The sequence below is a fragment of the Pungitius pungitius genome, chromosome 21 (genome assembly GCF_949316345.1).
Source record: "Pungitius pungitius chromosome 21, fPunPun2.1, whole genome shotgun sequence".
In the NCBI taxonomy this organism is placed as follows: domain Eukaryota; kingdom Metazoa; phylum Chordata; class Actinopteri; order Perciformes; family Gasterosteidae; genus Pungitius; species Pungitius pungitius.
In genome coordinates, this window is record NC_084920.1 from 12,637,800 (window position 1) to 12,662,212 (window position 24,413).

General features: G+C 46.0%; 1 protein-coding gene across 2 annotated transcripts in view; it reads left to right on the forward strand.

The window, feature by feature from the left end:
• cacna1g (calcium channel, voltage-dependent, T type, alpha 1G subunit) overlaps window positions 1-24,413 on the forward strand; it is a 168,220-nt gene that overhangs the window by 48,236 nt on the left and 95,571 nt on the right. For both annotated transcript variants that reach the window (XM_062560055.1, XM_062560054.1), the window contains exons 3-4: window positions 9,566-9,678; window positions 18,564-18,697. In XM_062560055.1, coding sequence (XP_062416039.1) covers window positions 9,566-9,678; window positions 18,564-18,697 — 247 coding nt within the window. The remainder of the gene's footprint in view (window positions 1-9,565; window positions 9,679-18,563; window positions 18,698-24,413) is intronic.

The window sequence follows — 24,413 nt, forward strand, 5'->3', positions numbered from 1 at the left end:
GCGTGTGTGTGTTGACCCACATCGACCAAAAACAAAGTGGTGAAAAAAGCGATCGATTCTTTATTCCTCATCTCTCCTTCGTTACCTCGCTTTTTGCATGTTTAATTTGCTCTACCCTCACCTCTCAAACTCTGCTTTCTTTGCTTTATTCTTTTATTTTCCATCCACCACCCCTTCCCTGTCTAGTCCCCCTGTGGACACCAGAGATGAGTGTGTGTGCGCTCCAAAAAACGAACGAAATACGCGCACACTTATCGGAGAGATTTCTGTAGGAAATCATCCTCTTTTTTTTTTTTTACACTTCTAATACGCTTTTCTGTTCCTCGGGGCTGTCAGGAGTTCTCAATCACACTCAGGTTTACACGCACACACACACATACAATCTTCACAACCAAACACCTACACGCAATCAAAATGTCAATTAGGATGACGGAATCTGAAAAACACCCGTTTTTTTTTAACTCTGAGCCTTCAGAGCAGCACTTCTGTGTGTTTGTTTGTGAATTACAGTATTGTATATTTCCTTGAGTTTTTAATAATGTGTCTGGACATATTGCTGTTTATTTGGAGAAAAAAAAACTATCCTTGGCTGTCGCACCAATGGTGCTGCTCTTTGAGTTGCTAAGTCTGTGCGGTTGTCATGGTGATAGCCGATTTAGACAGGGAAGCCTGCTTTTACATCTGTGGTAATTCGCCACGAATGGAAAATGTGTCCAACGGCGCAGACATGAGCACAGTTCTGGGACGGCTCAGCCTCTAATCGGACCATCTCTAACTGTTTGTCAATGAAGTAGATCCATAATATGCCAAGAGAAGCCTGAATTGCATGTGGCAAATGTGAGTCTCTGAGCTCAAAATACATTTTTTTTATGATACATATCTCACCGGAAGGTCCAATTAGTAGTTTCTCACATATGAATATTTCTGTGGTTTATCATCAAGTGTTGATACATACAGTTCTGTGACATTTCCTTTGGTCTTATTTATAGTTAATATATGCTCAGGAACAGCGATTCAACTGTAAGATCTATTATTTGAGGGCCAAATGTATCTCCAAACCCAGTGCAGGAAGCAGTGTGCCCTCCACACAGCAGTGTATTATTGACCGTAACCCATAGCCACCAGTAGCCCAGTTTGCGTTTTGATGGACGTTGCTGAGGGAAGTGCTCCCTGCTATCTGCCTCCTGAGTGTGAACAGCGGCTCAGCATCGTCACTACTGAGAGCGCTATTACATTTGCTTGTGAAGATTTCCCCCCCACGATGAAATGAGAGGAAGCCAACGCTGCTGATCCGACAGTTATATAAGCGCAACGGACTCTTTACTGAGCAAATATTGTACTTCATAAAACTATACTGCAGAAACACGCATATTTTAATCTCCCAATGACAGCAGCGTCAGCCGCTCATATCTTGTAGGGGTAGTCTTTCACTTCCACCCTCCTGCTGCCTGATTTTTCCCTAATATTACGTCACCGCGGCAGCTCGGGCTGAAGTGTGAAGTCTCTCTCCCACTCTCTCCATCTTGGCCTGTTGCCCACCCTCCCTTACAGGAGAGTAGAGCAGGTTCCAAGGCTTTCGACACTTGTATGTACTTTACTTCCGCTCCTCAGTCACAATCCTGCTTCTGCGGTCACCCCGCAGACCTTTTCTATGTCGGGCATTTTCGGGCTAGCGGGCTCACGTTGTGGCCGGTTTCTGTGCTTTGACGGTGCCGCCGCACGAAAACACCAATGCGCGTCGGACCACCAAAGTCGCGCCCTCCGTAGCTGCAGGCAGCCAAAGAGAGGTGACTTCACCACACTTTTCCCTAGGAAAAGCCGCCGTTGCTTAGCAACTCTCAGTCCGCAGTGGCAAGAGATACAGGGGTGTTTCCTGGCTTATGTGAGGGATGTGTGTGTGTGTGTCTCTGTGCAGGAAATCTTTTCTCAAGGAACCCTCCAACGCACACATTTCATATACGTTACATCTGAACGCACATAAGGCCTTGGATGCACCGTGCATGAGGACACGATGAAGATGCTTTGATTGTTGACAAGACCCCTCCCCACCCCCCACCCCCCTGAAGATGGATCTCCTCGACACATAGTTCACCCAGAGCGTCCCCATTGTGCCAGCGGTTTAGCCCGTGTTCTGCTCGTATCCATATTGATGAGCGTGAAAGAAGCAAAGTTGCCGTCAATGGGCAGCATCCCCATTAATAATGGAAGGCGGTAAAAGTTTAATGTGGGAGGCTGTCTCCCCTGGGGATACACTCTGTCAGTGCGACTGAGATGGAACAGTGCGTGTTCAGCTCCAGCTCCCTCGCATGCTCCTTCTTCTTCTTCTTCCATCGCCGTCTTTCACCTGTCGCTCAACGTGACATCTCTCGTGCACCCTCCCCCCCCCAACCCATATGGTCGGCACCGATACAGCCGGCGGTAACAATACGCCGCTGTTTCCCTGTGCCCCCTAACTCCCCGGCTCCTGACTCAGGCTACTGATAAGCCGTGTCAGCGAGCAGTTGGGATATGCAGTGTTATACCAACCGCCCCCCCCCCCCCCCCCCCCCCCTTGAGTCGAGGCGCTCCGCTGTGTCGCTGAGGGCAGCTTATTTACAAGCTTAATACTCCATTTAAGCGGTGCAGTTTTAATTAAACCCGCTGTCACTTATTGACAGCCGTGTCGGAGCATAAGCTCCAGCATTTGTCAGGTTTCTGCGCTTCTTCCTTTTGCCTTTCTGGTTTGTGGAAACACGGCAACAGGGGGACACCAGATTTAAGCAAAACCGGATATGCAGTCGTTAAATCAAAATGAACGGGCTGATGTCATCACCCCTTTAACTCGCACGCAAGGTCCCGAGCAAGCCATTTAAACCGCCATTCGGTGACAGCTTTGTATTTCATGAGATGCTTGTGTCACGGTTTGGGTCTGCTTCCTGTCTTATTTTGTAGTTTTCATGTCTCTTGTGTTCCTGGGTAACTTCACTTCCTGCCTTGTCTTGTGATTGCTTGATTGTTTCCACCTGTGTCCAATCACCTCCCTTGTGTATTTAAGCCCTGTGTGCCAGTTGTCCTTTGTCGCGTCATTGTCTACGTCAGTTGTCGTTGGTGCACGTGCTTCGGTTTGGTGATTCTTGTTTTTTGGAATAAAGAGCACGTCTGGAACTCCTGCGTTTGAGTCCCGCCTCCTTCCGCCTGCACCAGCTCCCGCCCTGACAGCTTGAAATGACCCATGTGAAGGTTTGGAGGTGTGGAGGTCGCGTGACGTTGTTGCAGTCCTGCAAAACACCTTGGGCAGGTTCTGCGTGTCCCGTAGGGCCCGTTAACTCCGAGCGGTTTAACGGTGCACACCTGACTCTGAACGTTGAGACGGAATCCCCTGGCAATTGCAAAAACCTTTCATTTAGTAGGAATCTATGTCCTTGAGATTAAAGAATAAAGGAGGAGGAAGCAAATTTGATGCAATTTGGCTTTGAACTTGAGGGAGAAGAATTTGAACCAGCAGCTGGTTGAGATGATTCAGTCAAGATGGACTGCGTTGCAGCAAAGATCAGTATACTTTTCATATCAGTTAATCAGGACTTCCAACACTGATGCCTCTCTGATTACATGCGCTCTAATCCATCTGAGCGGATTGGATTCATTTTGTATCCCAAATCTAGAGACTTTTAGAGTCTTTCAACTGCTTGGCTCTGATTTTTGGCGTCCGTAGTGAAAGCATTTACTGGACCAATCAAATCAAAGAGTCATTCTCAACTGGATAATACTGGTTTGCCGGTTCTGCTGATTAGAACGGGTCATCCAGCCATCAACTTTTCTGATCAAGTGGCATTTCTTCACGGTGGGGGGGGCAAAACGCAGACAACCTGAATATAGACGTGTGACCGTAGACTCGTGCCCCATTATGCGTGCACACATCCAAGCGCAGCGACAGATCCCGCGTTACAAAGGGCTGCGGCAGTCGCCCTTAATATTTCATGAACTTCCTTCTGCTTTCAGTTCTCTTCCCCCCCCCTTTTTTTTTTTTTATTACATTCTGGCATGTTCAGCATACTAGTTTCTATTCTGACAATCCCCGCCCTGAAAATAGCTGGCGTGAAAGGAGAGGGAAAAGAAAGTGATGAGAGGAAAGGAAAAGCTTTGGAGTTTTGGTAAAAGGAGGGATTGATGGGAGATGAGCAGCACAAGGTTAGGAGGCATCCGCCATCTCCGACTCGAGAGATGAAGCTCACTTTCGTCCCCCCCGAGCTACGTTTTTTTTTTTTTTTTGCACACCTGCAGTTGCTGCACTTTCTTTGCTTTTGGGAAACTTTGCCGTTGCTTCTCTATCTGTGTTGACTTCTGGCTGAATCGAGCTAACTGAGCGTTCGTTGGACAAATGGCTCTCGTGGTTGTGGAACTGAGAGAGCGGACCGTTTGTTTGTCGGGAGAAAAGAAGCAAACTAAGTTTAAAAGCGTGTTGGGGGCACCATACCATTGGAGCTCCACAATTGACGGAGCTTCTTCACGTGCCTGAACATAGCCCAACCTTGACCATAGTGGTGTCACAGCGGAAATCCACTTTCCCCTGTGGTTCGTAATGGAACAAACCATGTCGTCGTACTAATGGGGGTATCAACCCTTTATTGTCTCTAGGGATGTAGCAAAAGAACCGCTTGACTTTCATGAAAGCCTGGATTTTTTCCAGATAGTCAGCTGGTCATTCGAGCCTTCACACCTTTTCTTCGTGGGCCTCTCCTCCATCATCCTCTCCTCCATCATCCTCTCCTCCCTTATCTTGTCAAACAGCTCCTCATTTCCTTTAGCTGTGTTCTTCCTGAGGTTCCAGAGTCCGGCGCTGCTCTTTCCTGCACGTCTCGCCGTTCGCTGCCCCCCCCCCCACACCCCCCCGAACCCCTCTGGCCCAGCGTCCCTGCGGCTTCCCGTTGGATGGAGCGGTGGCTCGCCGTTGGTCGTTGAACTCCAGGGCCGAGCGAGTGTTGGGGGCAAGAAGTGGTGCCTTCGCCCATCCGCCGTGCTTTGATCTGGATTCCTTTCATGAGCGTAATGGGGCGCTGTGAAGCCAGGATTTCACCTGGTTGCATCAAGCTGTCTCATTGACTGTATGGAGTGAGCAACAGACATGTGGTTTTCACTTGGGCTCATACATGTTTTTCTATTCCAATGAGTATAGTTCCGAAGCCACCCATTGTTAAGACATGAACCGTGGAGAGATGGGAACATAGAGACGAGCCCAGATGTGGAAAGTTACTGATTCAAAGATTATTGTATTTCAGCTGAAGAAATTCAGGTGCGGAATACCTCTGGTATACATAATGATTGACAGATCCTTCTCTCATTCGGTTCTATATAATCTTCGCTTTACATTTTCAATCTAAAAAATAAATAAAAAATGATCTTGATGCATCCACCAATATTTCACTCTAAATACATTTAAGGAATTCCGCTCTGTTGCGTAACCGTAATGCGAACACCTGGCTTCAAGTTTTAAGTCGTGTACAATAACCTTTCACTGAAGATTCCACTCGCAGTGGGCTTGGGGAAAATAAAGAGCGGATTTGTGAAGGCAGTAAAAGTTCTGCGGTTTCTACGGTTTCGGCGAAGAGTCAAAGTCGTGCGTGTGTGTGGAAATGCAGAACCACGTCCCATGTGAGCTAAAGTAAACACAATGAATAGGATCCATCCAGAGAGGCTGGTCTGTATTGATCGGCCTCGGACTGCGCGTGAACCTCATCTCTTGCCACTGACGATTCATTCCCTGAGACTCATGAAAGATTTAAGAGCTGAGAGCAGAGTTGAAACTTCACCAAAACTTTGCTCTTCCGAGCCACAGTATCACACACGCATATACACATACAGTATACATTATACGCTACACACAGTGGTTTCATTCTTCATCGTTTGTGTCCTACTGTCTGATGTCAGGTGATCATTAGCGGACAGAATCAGAGTAAATCAGCAGCGCGAGGACAGAAGGCTCACACATGATTTTCCCTTCATCAGACAAGACGATGAGGAACTAATGTGAGTGTGCGTGCACCTGTTTGTGTGAGAGAGAAGCAAAAGCTGAAAGAACCCATGGGAGCAGAATTCCTTTGGAGGTGTTGAGGGGGTTTGATAATGTTGCCTCTCCGATGAAAGCATCCCTGTGTGAGTCTGCATGTTTGCGATCACACTTTTGACAGAGCATATCCTTCCGTATCTTTCCTCTAATTGAATCCATCCCTCAGGGCGTCACCACTTGCTGACACCATGGAGGTGTGTGTGTGTGTGTGTGTGTGTGTGTGTGGCAGAACACTCCTTATTGTTTAATTTTAACCCACCAGCTGTAGAGGCAGAGGAAGAGAATTAGGGCGGAGAGAGTCACAGTTATTGATTGGATCAGTCCCATTATTCAAATGTGATGTTTTGCTTCGTCTCCGGCCGCCGTGCCGAAGTTCTCTTCTGTTTCTGCCAATAAATACATTTTATTATCAACACCTTATCGGTTGACAGGGTCTGAATAGCACCAGTAAAGCATGTCTGCGTTGCTCATGCGTGCCTAAAGGGAGAGGGAGGCTGCCGTGTTTGCATTACTTTGCATTCTTTGAAAAAAAGTCCCTTTGTCTTTTCTGCTCTGAAGTAATGTAAAAAAACATTTTCGCCTTTGGTATTTGCCCGCGTTTCCTATCTGGCGCAACTAAGTCCCGGCATTCCAACAAATACCTGACTCGTAGTGTTGGGTGTGCAACATATTTCACAAATTGTCCAAAGTATTGTGCTTCTCAGCAGTCATTTCTCATTCTGTAACATTAGCATTAGCATTAGCTCCCTCAGAGCGAGCCTCGGCGGCCAGTGGCCATTTTTGTTTGGCAGTGGGGCGAGCAGTGGAGCATCTTACCCCCCCCCATAAAGCTACTGCTGATCAAAGCCGTAGCACAAAAAGCAGATTCATTCAAACCGTGTCTTTGTAATAGGAAGTTGTGGTATTTCTTTTCTTTATTCCTGTCTTCGTGGGCCTGTCATCTATATCTATTGATTGTTGTTGCGGCGAGGTAGCAGCGTTGCTAACTAACAGGCCGTATAATGTCTCCAGTCAACCGCTCGGCCCAAAGCAGGTGACGCTAAGGATCCTCATCAGTATCGCCGTTGACGGTTCACCGTGATCACTGTGTTTTTTTTCGGTGACAACCGTGCCGAGTCCACGACACGCGTCCAGCGATGTGAGTGCTTCCCGTTGGCCTCCCGAGTGCCGCACTTGTGCTGCTTGTACATTGTGGCTGTCTCGTTTTCTTTGTATGTATTCTTCTTTGTCTGAAAGCTGGACTTCTGAGAAAAGTCTCCCTAATGAGGAGGGCTTTCGATCGTGCTGCAGACAACGGAGGAACCAGTTTTGCTTTGGTATTGTAAAATAGGGACCAATTACTCCATGGGTTCTTAAAACTCTATTTGTATCAGCAAATTAGACGTTTGTGTTCATTTTTCTTTTTTTAGGAGGTGATTACCGAAGTACACGGTCTGCTTATTATTCCGGTCTTGTGTGCAGAGCTTGGGGCGAGCCAACGCTTCACCAGTGACGTGCTCAGACGAGATCTGTAAAGATCTCCAATTCCACTTGTTCAGTCCCGACGGTGAGAGCGGTTGAAACCGATGTCGGGTCATTCCCTCAGGTTCAAGCGTCAGGTTTTGCCGCACTTTGTAAGCCAGGCATCCGTGGACATGTAGAACTCGCAGTGCACGTAACCAAGAACACGCCACTCTCATTGCCAGATCCAGGCGTTTGAGTCATCAATTAATTACACATTGAACGAATATTTTTATCACCTAGCGGAATTTGAGTTTTCTGGGCACCGATCTCTGCCTCCGAGGAGCTTACATCATCATAACATGGATAGTACACACAAGCTAGCGGACACGTGTGAAGTTAGCTATACTTCATTAAGCAGAATATATAATGATAAAATGTCTCCCCGATTCACTTTGATGGAGGAGGAAAAACAATTACTTACCAAACCAATTTTACGGGATAAGTGAATCTGTACAGAAATGTGACATTGTGTCCAGCGCTGATGGAGCCACGTTAACACAAAGACGGAACATGCAGCTCATTATTTTTAATCAGGCCCATCATCTTAGTCCTCAGCACTGAAGTTTTTTGCCCATTTCAACAACTGTTTGCTCCCATCTAAAACCTCCGGTGCCGCCACTCTCCAAATTACGAGCCTGGAGCCTTTTGTTTCCTGTTTAATGATCCCATTCTCCGTGCTGATTGATCTTTTTAATTGCATCCCTTTGGACCCGTGTGGGACACGATCCCGTGCTGCCTTCCAGACGCAACGTTCATTACCAAGCGTTCACTGTGCTGCAGAGGGGTCTCGTGGTTGCAGTCTTCTCTCCCCCTCCAGCCTGCATCTATTATTCAATATTCCTGTTCAATACTGTATTGGAACGACCTCAGAGTTATCACAATGTAGCCCGGTATCCCTGGGAACCGCTTTGAAAATGGCTGATTCTGCGGCAAATGATTTATGTCCCATGCCGGTGATCAGAGCCAACGCGGGAAGCAGTGTGCGCTCTCTTTAGTGAGATATGAAGCAAACGCTGGCGGAGGAGCACTGACTTTCGTGCAAGAGACAGTAGTTTTCTTACAGTTCGCCACTTAAGGGGAAACTCCTGTGATTTACCACGGCTATAACGTTAGGAGGACAGAGAGAGTGGATGAGAATGATGCAGCTGCATAGGTTGTTTTTTTTTGCTGAACCCTTCTCGGTTGGAGAAAAGGCTTAGGTCTTAGTATCCTTATAATAAGAATGTTCTGGTCAGGTCAGGGTGTTTGTCCTCACAGCCTGTTTGCACACAACATTAACTGGTAAAAAAGAAAAAGCACTGTTTTCCACACTCGGATGACAAAGAGCCTTTTCGGGGTCTAACATTGTGAACCAGGCGAGTGAAGGATGCTGAAAGTGGATCTTTAATATAATTGGGTTGTGTGTGTGTGTGTGTGTGTGTGTGTGTGTGTGTGTGTGTGTGTGTGTGTGTGTGTGTGTGTGTGTGTGTGTGTGTGTGTGTGTGTGTGTGTGTGTGTGTGTGTGTGTGTGTGTGTGTGTGTGTGTGTGTGTGTGTGTGTGTGTGTGTGTGTGTGTGTGTGTGTGTGAGAGAGGGGCAGTATCACTAATCTGCTATTGGTCCAGCTCAGGCTGGCATTTAACCCGAGCGCATTAGGAATGCTCCATTCCACCCCGAGCTCAACGATTCCCACGCGCCATGCATCAGCATGTCTTCACGTGCAGTCCACTCCTCCTGCTCTCAGTCAGCCTCCCGGCCCCTCAGCATCGGCCCCTCTTCTCTTTTGTCTTTGTCTTTTTGCCTTTGTTGCCTCACACAATCTCCTGTTCGTGTCCATCCAGCTCCCTGAATAACAGTTTGAACTTCTTACGATACGATAGTTGGAAAGCCCTTTGCCGCAGGAGTTTGGGCTCTTGAGGGGGTCAATAATGAGGTCATTGGAGAGCACCTAAAGAAATGTCATTTGTCCGTTACTTTTGTCGCCTTTGAGCTGTTGTCACCTGTTGTCTTCGGTGTGTGTTCCTTAACTTGTTGTTCTCTACGTGGTTCGAGCGAGCATCCATGCTGGTGATCCTGCTGAACTGCGTGACGCTGGGCATGTTCCATCCCTGCGAGGACATCGTCTGCAACTCGGAGAGGTGCAAGATCCTACAGGTAAGACAGTTTATAGACTCTAAAAGGGATTTCTTTGTTTTTTTTATGTGAAAACATCTGGTTGTCACTCAACCGGCAGACTGCTGTTTGTGTCATGTGTGAAACCAGAGGTCAGATGCGATTGGTGGATTAATGAGAGGGTGTGTACATCTCTACACACGTTGGATTTGGGACGGGGGTTGTTGCTGTTGTTGGGGGGCGTTTGCGATGTGATCAGGCAACTCATCGGAAGAACTACATCCGCTTTCAAGCATTAGCCACATCCCACGTCTGACCCTCTGTCCCAGGTCCAACGCCCCCCCCCAAAAAATGGCAAATGATTCCCTTTAAGAGACATGCTGACATATTTCAAACCAGACATCACCAGTACATACTCCACTGCTGCTTTCACTCCCTGGTTAGCTCTCCTCTCGGTTATTTGATAGACTTTGACATGCAAAGAGGTGGAGTGGCCTTTTTTTTTTTTAAACCGCGTCAGTCAGTGTTCAGTAAGGCGTACACAAATGAGCATCACTACAAATGAATGACAAATTACCCGAACGCAGAAGCAACATGTGACGCTGGTAGATAAGGGCAACAAATGCCGGGCCAACGGCTGGGAAACGTCGCGCAATGCGGCCGAGCAAACGGCACGCCGGATTATTCACACGCGGCAAAGCAGCAGCAGCAGCAGCAGCAGCAGCAAACCCTGAGCGTTACGGGGGACAATTTTCTAAGCCATTGCATTTGAGGGAGCCACAGAGCGAGAGCGAAAGGGAGAGCTCCTGAAACAATATTCTCCGTCCTATCTGGCCTTCGCAGCTCACATTTGCATTATCTCAGACGGTAAAATAAACAACAACATTATGTGGAGGCGTTTCCACCAATTCATCGACCTCTTTTAACCTGACCAACTCTAATGGGGTGGGGGGGGGGGGGGGGGGTTGCATTGTTTTTTGTTTGTTGTTGCTGCTGTTGTAAAACACCGAGGATAGAAAGTCCTGTGTTTTTAGTTTTTTTTCCGGAGGTGGATTAGGGAATGAAGCGGACCGAGGTGAGGCAGAACAGATGTGTGCTGTCTCCTGAACAGAATGGATTATGTGCTGGCAAAGTGGTTCCGAATTAGATTGAATCAAAACAAAGTCCGCTTATTTTCCCGTCCAGTGACAAAGAGCATTTCAGCAATTTAGTTCCAGAATGAGATAAATCCATCTCTTAAAAGAAAAGGAGCTCTGTCTCAAGGGCAACAACTCATAGCACGAGAGTGAATTTGTTGGGTAAGACGTCTAATGATCCCAGGCATCTTTTTTTGGGGGAAGTAATCATACTTTCAGCTCCTCTACAAGTTAACATGGAAGCATTTTTATTAAATTAAATACATTACATTTGTGAAGGAAGGCAATAATTGAGAAGGAACAAAAGGAAGAAAAAAAAAAAGTCAAGAGGAGTTGGAAGGCAGAGAGACCAATGAAGAGGAGGAAAGAGGAATCCTGAGAGTTTGAGGCTGCTGTTGCTGGGCAGCGAGATGGTTGTTCTCAGGAATATGAGATGTGATGTGATTCAGTGGCTCTCCGCTGTGGAGCGCACATGGATGTACAGCTCAGAGGTTTAACGCATTCGAGTCGCCCCGTCACTCACTGTGCCGATATGTTCAGAGATCGCAAGGGAACTTAAACTACGACCTTTCTTCGCTATTGTCCATGTTTTCCCTTTTTTACATTCAGGGTGTGGACATTCAAATTGATTATAAGAACAACTGTGCCAAGATGGTTTCATGTTGTGTGTGTATTGTGTTTTGAAATGCTCACTACATCGGTCTCAGCTAAAATAGAACGTCTTTGTACTTTAACAAAATACATATTATATTCACCGCATCAAAGTTTTTTTGTGCCATGATCTTTTTTCCATCTCCAAACCTTCATATTATGAAGCTATATTTTGTATATTCCACCATATTTCTGACAGAATCTTCTCCAAAATGATGTCATTTTGGTAAATCTTCTTCTAGTTCAACACATATCTGCACCGGGCCAAAATATATTGGGTTCTTTTTCTTTTTCGGTCAGGGCCTTTGTGTTGGATGACTTTCATTATAAATCGCTAATGCTCTGATTAAGAAAATAAATCTCTTTACTTTTCAAGAGTTTCATTACATTCTGTAAACATATTTTTAGGTCAATTTACTTAAAATGTTGAAATACAGTGCGAAAATGAATATTTTCACCAAACCTTTGGTGTCAGTCTGTCATCAGTCATTGGAGTTTGGTTCACAAAATTCCTGCAATCTGGCAGCGCCACCAGCAGATTTTCATTTGGGGGGGTTCGACTCCTACTAAATAGAATACAGTCCTTTCGTTGGTAAGTGCATGTAAAAAATGACATATCGTGCATTCATGTACAGCAGTTTCTAGTTATTTCTTAGCCACACATATCTGCTAAATTGAAATCGTTGAGGCTCCAGTAACACCACAATGTGTATGTCTGACACCAAACAGCAAGAAGAAAACAGTGCCAGTGTTTTTCCCTATCAGTGGTGTAGCCCCCCTCTAACACTTCATCACATTACGAGATGATGAACAAACCTGGACCGACTGCAGATTGAAGTGTGAAGGAAGACGTCAGTGAAAATAAATTAAAAAAGTTTCCATGCAGCACGTTGTGTTCAGAATACAACAGCAAACACTTAACCTTCCGCCCCCCCCCCACCACCACCCCCCCCAGATACACTAAAGGGACGAGGGAAGGAAAGAGGGAGGAGTTGGCAGGCAGATGCCATCTAAGTATAAATCAACGCGTTTCTTTGTGCGTCCTCCCCATATCTCAGAAGCGCCATCGAATCGACGACGCGCTTGAAGGGCGTGGAGCTGGGGGGGGGGAGGGGGGGGGGCGAAAAAGCAGCGCTGTGTCCAAGGTGGTCGACGCTCGCTGACTGCACTTAGCGTTTGCTGCTTGATGAACTGCCATCACTGTAGGAGCCTTTTTATGCCTGCTCAGGGAAACACAGACACACACACACACACACACACACCCACACACACACACCGGTTCAACCTCGCGTCGGCCCGGCGAGTCCCCCCCCCAGGAAGACCTGAAGCGATGTCACATCTCGTGTGTTTACCCCGGGTGCTGTGAATAGCTTCTGTCACAATGGTCTGTCCCCTCACCTGGGGAGGGGAGGATCTCCCCGTCCCTCACCACACGAGGCGCTGCGCGGTGAAAGCATTTGACCCCTGTGATAACGGCGTTCGGGCTCGTGACAGGCGGAATTAGCATACATAGTGGATGAGATTCATTTTGCCCGGGGGGCCGGCAGGGAAGCGTTATTGCGGAACGGATGGCACCTGTTTCAGCGAGAGAAGAATATATGATGTTGACACAACTTTACAACGTCTGTTGTTGGAGTGCGGCGATGGGCAGTCGTCCAGCTGGGAGGTCCTTTATGCTTAGGGCAGACATTGACAATGTAACACCTGCAGGAGGGATGCTTGGGATTTGACTACAAAATGTAAGGTTTTTTTGTTGGAAAAATTGATAACATTAAATAACATGAAATAACATAACATGTAAATAATTTAGAAAAATATTGTTTCACTGTGGGTTAGTCTATGACTGTGTGAAAGTAGAAAGTAATAATAAGAAAAAGCCTTCATAATTGCTGTAAAGGGTCTGGTTGCCTCCTTGTGAGTTGCAAGAAGACAATCTGCACACTCGGTTGTTGTTGTTCCACTCCATCTTTATGTTTTGCCGGCAGCAAATCAAACTTTGAGACCACGGCCGCCGCTTGATTACTGTGGGTCATGTTAAGCAACGTTGCACAACGCAGGCCCTTTAGTCCGCAGGGGACGCGGCGTGCCGACATTGTGCTCGCCGAACCGCTGGCCCGGGCCAAAGGTCGTGGCCCGCCGCCGGGCTGCCCGCGTGCGACACGTGCTTCGACACTTGATGATTCCGAGTGATCCCGTCGGGAGCCTTTTAAAGTGCACTCGGCATTGGCAATTAGGAAAAGCACTCGGAGCGCAAAGGGCTCCGCTTCAGGAGGCGATGAGAGGGTGCGTGATGTTGGCACTCGCGCCGCGCGTCAATAACACGCGATAGGGCTCGCCGATGTCTGCGTGTGCCTGGCGAACACGTGTGTTTACGCTTGTTCTCAGGCGATGTGCGCGGGAACATAGGCGTCCACACACACACACACACACACACACACACACACACACACACACACACACACACACACACACACACACACACACACACACACACACACACACAGTGCTGTTCAGCTGGCGTGCAGTGTGACTGTTTAGGCCGAGAGGTTCACGCAAGCCTCACGACACATGGATGCTTTATGTGTGTAAATACAGCGTAATGGTGTGTGAGAAACAGACACGCACACGCACACGCACGCACACACACACACACACGCGATTGTATTATAAACATGCACACGAGGAATGACACATGGCAATTGCACATGAGCGCCAACACACGCAAAAGGTCATTAGGGGTGCACCCAGTGGGATGTTGCAAGACGTGCAATCACAGTAGCGGGCGGGGGGGGGCGATACGCCACCGAGGGAGGGAGACAAGGGAGGGAGCCAGTGGGAGAAAAATAAGATAAAGGGAGGATTGGAGAGACTGGAGAGGGAGGACTCTGCTGGTACTGCAGCGGGAGATTAAAGCAACAGAAGGCTAAACACATCATGAATACCCTGATTCGTTTTTTTGTAATTGGCATATAAATGTGCCCGTGAAAAGGAATACAGGAGTGTTGAAATCATCGGCCGGTGGCACTCTGTTGCCAGGCTTGTGAGATCCGCAGGTGTAGGTGGGTTCACGGTTTATCATGATCTTTGGAACTCTCGTGTGTGCTCTGGTGAGCACCAAATCGTATGTAGTGCCCCGCCCTGCGTCTCTGCTCCCTACACTGCTATGCACTAAGGCTTTGGTCATATGGAAGTGAGCATAGTTCAATCCCAACCTTTTTCATAAAAACACGCACGTAGGCTCAGACGTTGGGGTTCAGTTGGACTTAAGCAGTGATTAGTTTAATACGACAATTTTAAAATGGCAATTGCTGTTTTAACCAAGCGTCTGGCAAGTAAGGCTTTTACATTTCTTGCAATATCAACAGCGGTTTGATTGGAATAAATATAGAATAGCCGAGCGGTGCTGTCTACCACCTACACACAATCAAAACACAAATAGTTTACCGTACCGCCAACCTGTTTCAACTGATCCCTGAGAGATGAGAAAAGTCTCAAACCACGCCAGCAATGAGCAATGGACCCTCTCTGCCGTCACTATTGTGACTGTCACACTGAATTAAAGTACATTTTCTAATGAACTTTTTCTAGTTTATTTTTTTGGCATAATGGGAAAATCAAATTATCTTTGGGGATATTCCACAAAAAAAAAAACAATATCCCGTCCCTCTGTGAATCTGCTCACAGGGAGAGAATGCAGTGGAGGGGAGAAATTACAGAAGCGCAGTGAGCCGTTCAGAACAGGTCACTTGTGTCTATTCCCTCTGAGCCCAGTGTGTGTGTGTGGTGTGTGTGTGTTAGTCTTCTCTGGCCTGAACATGGAAGTACAGCACAGTAAAGCACGGCAAAAGTAAAACTCATCCCATACCAACCAATTTCCCTGCTTGGTGCACTCTCAAACACCAGGAGACCTTAGCGATCTAAGCCTTTTCCTCTGCACTTGGATAATAAATCCAATACATGTTCATCAGGCTCAGACAATCTGCTTGAAGCTCCAGGAAATCAATATCCCGATCGCATGGGCTGAGAAAGGCCTCGGGCAGCCATGTCACGTTGACTTGCATGCATTGGAGCCGCAGCTGGGTGCAGGGCGCGTGCTTGTTTGGGGTGAGACTCGCGTGTCGTGTGCGTTACTTACATGCACGTGTAAGGATCGCAGTGACTGTGTGGTCCCCGTCAACCCTGAAGTGGATTCCTACTTTCGGAGGTTCTGCGGGTACGTGGGTTGGAGATAATGCAAAATAGATGAGAGATGTCGTCCTCTGCAGAGACGAGGCGGGACACAGAAGACAACAAAGAGTGCATTCAGGGTGCTATCAGGAGAGAGAGTCATTTCATGCTCGGCATGGCGGCAAACACTTTGTCTCTGCTCCATTCCGCACAATGTGAGCCCTCTCTCGGCCCTGCATCCCGGTCCGTTAGGCGCATCCATAGCGGGGTCCTCTTGTTTTTATTCCAACCGACTGTTTTTATCCATCACGCAAAGCGTCTGCAGAAGGGCTGATATCAAAGGGGGAGCACGGTGCCGCCCCCGTTGGCCCCGCAGGGCGTTTTCATCCAGACAGAAAGCCCTCACACATACTTCATCGGTGTATCTTGCATGAAAAACCCATATTCATTGTAGCAAAAAGATCAGCGAAATGCTGTTTCTTGGTTTTGTGCTGCGAAGATTGATAACGTTCTCATGTCTGTGTGTTATTGTTTTAAATTAAACTGGCGTCTAAAGTTGAACTCAAAGTTATTTTAACATAAAGGTTAAACGGTACACATATCTAAATTGTTTTTGTAAGTGTAAGAAAACAATTAGAGGAATTTGAGTTATTAGCTGTAACAACAGTGGTTTCACAGTTAATTCATGGGGTCTCAGCTAGTTGCCTGGCAACCTCACAGTGACTACAATATTAGGACACTTTTCTTATTGTCTTTGCCTCAACTTTCAAGTCACCCAAAGTTGAATTTGAGGTTAAAAATTGAATGCAAATTAATTTTTCATGGTGTTTTTCTGCCTGCAAAAAAAAATCGCTTTGTTCTTCGTTGGTACAACTAAACGGCTGCCCCCACCCAGTCTTTGATTCCCTCAAATACAACCCCCCCCCCCCCTCCTACACTTTTCCAAGGAGCAGTTTCAGCTGCATTCTTTTGTGAGCTGTCCTGATATTACAATAACACATTGCAAGCAAAAGAAACCGTAGTGTTAGCAGTAAGGACTAACGTGCTGGCATGTGCTTTCTACTTAAATATAAAATATGATCACGTTACATTTTTCAATATCCAATTGACTATGAAAGACGTATTTTCAGTATTTAACCAATAACACCCGTATCATTGTGTCACTTACGTTGTACTATGGCAGGTAGCTGCAGCACAGACAGGTCAGATAACATTTAGGTCAAACACTGAGGTCAGTGCCATGAGAGTAGTGGTGAGGCATCACATTGCGTGAATCTTTGGCGATTTTTTTTGACACGTTGGAATGGAGGAGCACTTTGAGTTGGACACACACACACACACACACGCACACGCTTTCCCGTGTGAACCGCTACATTTCACACAAAGCAGCGAGCAGGCTAGCCTCGTCCTCAGCGTGCAGGATTTGATGTATTTGTACTCTTCCCTGTTCTTGTTTGGATGACTCATCCATCAGTGGGTGTCCTGTGCCTTGATCTCCTTCCAGAATGTTTCTTTTATTTCCTTATTTTTTACTTTGAGCTGCATTCTTTTCCCTCCTCGTCGCCAATTCTGTCTTTTTGAATTATTTCATTGATTTTCATAATTAAGGTTATCTTTTTGTATTTTCTTTAATTCCTGTCCAACTCCCGGCCTCACTCTTCGCCCTTATATATTTTTTACAGTCCAGTCTGATGATGATCGGGAGAGAGAAGCTTCGCCTGACATTAACGAGGGTGGGAACACTGAGCAGTGCAAAATGAGGCTTGTTCCGGGTTATTAGTTTATATTCCTTTGGATCTGGGTCCATTTATCACTTGAGTTAAAGCAGCGAGGTGGCCTTATCGTACATCCAACCATCCTTAAACTAGAGGAGCAATATTACTTAAGTGTCCTCAAGCAAGATACCAAATCCTGTTGAATCCGCAATGGGTCTCTTCTCTTTTCTCCTTTTCCAATTCGGATCCTTCCCACCCAGCAGCAAGGCAAAGAGAAATGATGATTCCTCTGCAGGGTTTAATAAAGTCAAAGGTTCTCATGAGCTGTTTTTACAGATCAAATAGGAAGATATTAGAGCGTGACAAATATATGGATACAAATGCTAATCTTGTAAGCCCACAATCTTATATAATAAGTTAAGAATCATACGTTTCCCCTCGTTAGACGAGTACAATCTTTGACTAAATCAATGGTGGTACATTTAAAAGGACGTTGCAGCTGCCTCCTGGGTGAAAGTCCTGTGTTTGTTCCGCACACCCGACTAAGCGCTCCCGACTGAGGCACACTTTCTCGCTCTTTATCCTAAAAATAACACTGTTTTATTCCTATACTCGCTTCAAAAGTCACTACATCAGTTGATTACGGTGTCTAATAGTCAGTTGACAGCCTGGTGCGCCAATAACAAGCTGCCGTTAATCGACGATTTGAGACTGAAGCGGGGTACGTTGCCTTTTACATAACAAAGAAACTGCAGCGTTGGAACGCAAAAACGTTGCTCCAATGAAAGCAAGGTCTGTCGGGTGGTTGGTCAGTTCACCGTCGTAGTTCAGGCTGAAACATCTCATCAACCATTGGACGGATTACCATAAAAAAACAACAATTATGAAGCGGTCGATGGTCACCATAGGATGAAGCCGACTGACGCTTAAGTTACCAGCGGGTCAAACTTTGAACACGTCCATCTGAATACACATAACATATTTTGCAGACATTTTGCAGACATGCATTGGTTGCCAGTTGTTTAAAGTGAACCAGCAGCTTTCCTCCAAGCGTGGTTTTGTAGATACATTTGTGTTCCCCTCAGGATGAACAGTGATATGTTTATTACCTATTTAGCACCATCATTGTATAAAAGTTGGACATTTTGTTTAAGCTTCTAGTTTCACACCTGCAGACATCAGGCTCTGCTGCACTTTGAGCCGCTAACTTTACGCGACGATGCTAACTCGCATTTTCTGTGTCCGTCTCCTCCCCCAGAAATTTGATGACTTCATCTTCGCGTTCTTTGCCATTGAGATGGTCATCAAGATGATGGCCCTGGGGATTTTTGGCAAGAAGTGTTACCTCGGAGACACGTGGAACCGCTTGGACTTCTTCATAGTAGTGGCTGGGTGAGTTACGCGGTCAGACACACAAAAGCCCCCACACGAAGACACGGGTGGCCAAGCATGGCCATGCTTCAACACCGGAGGCCTGCACCAAAGGCTGCAGACACACATGCGGCACATTTGATTTGCTGTCACACTGCATGGCGGGAAGTGAAACTGATGGGAAGGATTCATGAAAGACAGAAACTAGTTGATGTTTTGCGTAATTGTGACCAGATTTCAACTAGCTGTGGGCTTTTCTTTGCTCGATGCCCCCCAGCCCAGATCAGACAACACAGGATTTGAAGCAGAAACCTGCCACAAGCAGTCCCCTAAGTAACATCAGACTCCTTCCCTGTGCGCTCCACTGACTTTTTCTTCAAATGAATTCACCCAATATCCAGTGGAAGCCATTTAAAATACAAATTTGTAGTAAGTACCCGCTTAAGTTTTTAAGAGCTCAAGAGAGTGAGCTAAAGAGAGTGAAATCATATCAAAGGAGTGAGGCTGCAAATGCAAACTTATGCTTCTTTTTAAGTTGTTCATGTTGCTTTTAACTGTCCTAAGTTTACTAAATAGTCTGTACTTTACTATATAGTGCTTTTCTAGTCTACTTTGACATCATTCAACCATTCACACTCATTCACACACTGATGACAGGACCTACCATACACAGTGGCACCTGCCCATCAGTAACTAACATTCACACACTGTAGTCGCAGCTACAGGAGCAATGCTGGGGCCATGTGCCTTGCCCAAGGACACATCGACAGTCGGGTTAGCCGGGATCAAACCGCCAACCCTCTGATTGGAAGAAGACTGCGCTCCCCACTCACCCACAACAGTCGCCCCCATGGCAGATGGCAGATATTTTGTGCAATGACATGTGCTGAAATGCAGCCACATGCACATGAGGGCTGTGTGCACAAATCTAGACACACAATGCATTCACACATTGCATCGTAACAGACATCCAATATGCATACGGCCTACTAATGCTGTGGGCATAGCGACTTACAAAGTGAGATACACACACGCGCACACACACATTCATGTACACGCTGTAATTTGATTAAAACATGTAACAGAACTCAGCCTGCTGGTTTTGGTCTGACATTTTCATCACACTGCATCCCCTGCTGCTTTTTAATGCCATCCTTCTGCCACAGCTTCTGTTGTCCATCAGTGGGAACATGGCACATCTCAATTCTGTGTGTGCGTGTGTGTGTGAGAGAGAGAGCGTGTGTGTGTGTGTGTGTGTGTGTGTGTGTGTGTGCATGATAAAGCATGTCCTTCAGCAGGAGAGAGGAGACACATTCCACCTACTTGCTATCTACCACTGCCTTCGCCATTTTTCATGCGATGGCAACCCCGGCTTCCCTCCTCGCGTCATACCTCCGTGTGGAAACCTTTTCGGATGGCAGATAGCAAAAGCTGCTTCCCTATTGGCCGTCGGAACACGATGGGAAACACCTTCATGTTTAATAATCAGGCACTAATCCAGTGAGTCATGAGAAGGCCACCAAAGGGAGCCTCTAATTAAAACCACAGCATCAGGAAATGAGAGCGGCTCTAATTTCATTGAGTTACAGCTGCGCTGACTATTATTACATATTCTAGTTTGCCTTCAGATGAAACTATAATGTGCTTGTGGGAAAAATCGGGTCATTCCTGCTGTGGGGGATAAAATATGCATGAAGAGTAGACAATAGACAAACAGTGTTTCAGTGGAATTTCCCAATAAAACACGATTTTTCTCCCACAGCTGAGTTTAGATTAGTTCAGAACCCCATCTCTCCCCAATGTTGGCTCCACTTGCAAAGTACCTACCATCGTTTAGGAGTGATTTTCCATCCAAAACAATGTGGTGATTTTGTAATCCCGTTAATGCCTCATAACCCTTCGTCTCGCTGGATTCAACGATGTTTCATTGATGCAGCCACACGTTTAGGCTGTATTTCCGTCTCCTGGTCTGCACGGCAACAACCATGGTGACTATGGTGTCTCGCTTTGAAAACCCAGCCCAGCAGTGTTCTTGCAGACCCCCACCCAGCCCCACTTTTCTGTCATTCTTCACTGGAACTTGGACAACAATCATTGGCAGAGCTTCTTGTGTGTATCAGATCATGAACAACCTGGAGCGTGACAGAGAACGTGGCACATTTAGTGAAGTCTATCTCTGAATCTACTGGCGTCATGTATGTTGCCATATGAGAGTGTGTGCATGGCGGTGATGTGTTTGTGTAGGTGCTCACGTGTTGTTGTTTATTGGTTGCCATTTAGATCAGGACACAAATCATTTTAAAAGAAGGATCTCATCCGTACAGAGAGTTCCCAGCGGCAAGGAGACAATGGTAACCTAGGTAACGGCTGGTTGTCGAACATTTGCTATATCCCGGCAACAGTAGCAAAGTCGGCGGAAGAAGGCTCTGATCAACTGTTTGTTTCTTTCCGAGAGGGTAATTACAGCGAAGCTGCTTTTTCAGCAGGTCTTTGCCGTCTTCCCATAATCACCTTACTGTCAAGAGGGAAGGATGGAGGGATTAGTGCACCAGGCAGGTGGAGTGTGAGAGGGAGAGGGAGGCACACAGCGAGCCCTTTGGCTGCTGAGTGATGCACTGAGTGCACCATGGATGTCCTGCAGCAAACACGCAATAAAAAAAATCAGAAAGTTTTCGTCTTTCTCGTCGTAGAAAATTGAAAATAAAAAAAAAACTGCCATCGCATGTGATTGAGCAAGCGCTTGATGTCTCATTTTTGGAGTTGACTTTGTGATGCTCGGTTTGCTCTCAGTCATGAGTGTCTTCGGTCCTCATGTGCGAGAAGTGTGAAAAAGCTAAAGACAGCACTCAGCGTTGATGGAAAAATGCACTGCGTGATGACTTGTCAACACTTGTTATTACATCGCTTGCTCTACCCGTTAAGAGACTTGTATCCAATCATCTGTCGGAGCCTAGACTACAGTTGGTATGATATCTGACTTGTTACTTTATGTAAGATGTCATAAGATCCGAGTCAAGGTTTGCGTTCCCATCTCTTTCTCAACCTGGCAATGCCTTTTATCATTGTAGCAATATTACAACAAAATACCTTAGATCATATTCAGAAAACAGAGCCCAAATCTTCTTGGACATTACACAGGGGGAAAAGGAAAATACAGCATGATACTAAGAATACACAAACAAGGAGAAACAGGGATATATCTGTTTTATTGCAGTTTATTTTCAGCAACTCCTGTAGCATGAGTCAGGGGACACTCGGCCCACCACTTTTTCCCTCAATGAAATATCTCATCAACTGTCGGGTGGGTTGCCACGGAGCTTTGTGCGAGTCTGAGTTCTTGGTCCCCAGAGGATGAAGCTTGTTAACTTTTAATGATCCCCTGACTTTCCATTTACAACCATCAGCCGCTTTGAAACTATTTGTTCTTTGTTTTTAAGACCAGTTTCAAATCATTTCATATCCTCCCAGCGTCAGCTGTGTTTTGTGTTAAGCGCTCATTAGGAGATATTAGCATGCCGACTCGCTTAAGTAAGATGGTGAAGTTGGTAAACGTTTTTCCCCATCGTTCATGCAGTGGAGTTATTGAATTCGGCACTAGGAATGCTCTTTAGGCCATTTTTTTTGTCCGGCTGACCAGCTGTGGTACTATAAATGCATGTTTAGCATGTTTTTTTTAATTTCTCAAAGAGGGCAGTTCCCTGATCGAAGCCAAAGACTGAAATACAAAACCAAATTGTGATGAGGGGAACTATTCGGCCACAGAGTTACCAATTGGAAAGTTTATTTGTCTCTAATGCTGTTACATTGATCTATTCAAATTAGACTAGAGAAAATTTTGAAGTCTAAAGTCTAAAGGAGCAAGACTGAACTATTCATATCAAGAAAATGAAACTGTCTTCCAAGCTATTTGCATTAAAAAGAGCTGATTGTGCCCAATTGTTCGGGAGCCAACTTTCTATCTGGACTCATCCCTATATTGACTGACTGGTTAAACAAATGTTTTCATTTATTTATGTATTCATTCATTGATTTGTGCAGCGGAGCCCCTTTCAATAGCCAAAGGGGGTCCAAACAGGGGAGTGTACCAGCACTTACTGTGGGAGACAGACCAGCCCATCCATAGTTCATCGATTTGGCTTAACGCTCCCTCTGTGGCTGGATTACTCCTGGAGAGACACACAAAGGATAACTGAGGAAGAAGGGAGGGGGGGGGTGGATAAGGGAGATGGATTGATAGAGAAAGGCAGACGGGGAGAGGAAGAGAAGCCGAGGCGGTCAGCTCGATAGCGTCCCCTTCGCCTGCGTCTGATATTTGAGGTGATAAATGATTTTAGTCCATTGGTCACTTTTCCTTAACCTGTATATTTCACAGGCTGCAGGTGAGTCATAATGCGTCAAAGATTATAAACCTGGCTACGGCAATGTTCTCAAGATGTCATATTCCTTGTAAGCCTTTAATAATCCCCTGCAGTACACTGCTATAATTCATGGTAATCCATCCAATAGTTGTTGAGATTTTACCATCTGGACCAAAAGTGGCGGATAGTCGTTGCCCAGGAAAGATGTGGCAACAAGTCAGGAAAAAAAACCTATCAAAATTGTGTAACAGTCTGTCTTCAATTATCTGGTGACCCCTCAGAGTTTTTCTGGGACATATTTTGGGCTTACGAAACCAGCCGTGAAGCATAGAACATTCAAATAACAGGCATTTGATGCATTGACCGTTCCAGGTCAGAGATACAGAGTGGACAGAGACTGTGAAAAAGTTACTCTTGTCCAAAAAGGCCTATAGAGTCTGCGAGTTCTTTTTGTTTATCAATGGGTCCAGAACCCAAGGTCTTCCTCCAAGTAGTGGAGGCAGAGGAGTTCAACGATCGATAGTCCTGTGAGAGGAAGCCAAAAGGAGTAAAGGGAGTGTATTCAAAAGTCGAGACGGATACAATTTGGCGGAGGCTGCGTAGCGTATCCATCACCGTGGCACCAATCAGTTAAGGTAATTATATAAAAGCATCACTATCAATTACGGCCTTGATACATTGATATTTAAAGCGCAAGCTTAGCGACTCTAACTGGCTTTAAATATTTAACAAGTCCCCTTGTCCCTCAGACCTGTGACTGAGTCACACTGAAGGAGGTGAGAGAGAAGCACTCAGCCCCTTTTCCCTTCATGATTTATTGATGAACACCTTGATTCGGCTCCAGCCCTGTTTAGGTAACAGCGGTTTGGAGGAATAGGATGCGAGGGTGGGGATGGAGAAGTGGCGAGGGGGGGGGGTGGGGATGTCAAGTGGAAGTGGGAGGTGAAAAGGGAAAATATATTTATTTATTTATTGTGAACAATGAGAAATTCTTATAAATACAACAATGCAATTGCTGTGTAACTACTTTTATACGACTTCATCAATTTCACGCACAGTCCCTTTGAGAATAAAATTTAGGTTGCATTTGGAAGGTTTTAGGAAAACACTGAGGTTTCACTTAAAATAGGTGCGTTTGTTACATAAAATAACTCGCTTTTACACAAAAAAAACAAACCACAGTAAAATTTGAATTAACAGAACAGTGGTCTCCCGGGTTACAGTCCTGTGCTTTTTTTCAACCCCCCCACCATCCACAGTAACCACATGGAGTTCCATTTGAAGTTATTCTTCATGGTTAGCTTAGCTTAGCATAAAAAAGGCTAGCCCTGCTGTGTGCTGAGAGAGAGACAGACTTTTTGAATTAATAATTGTGTTCT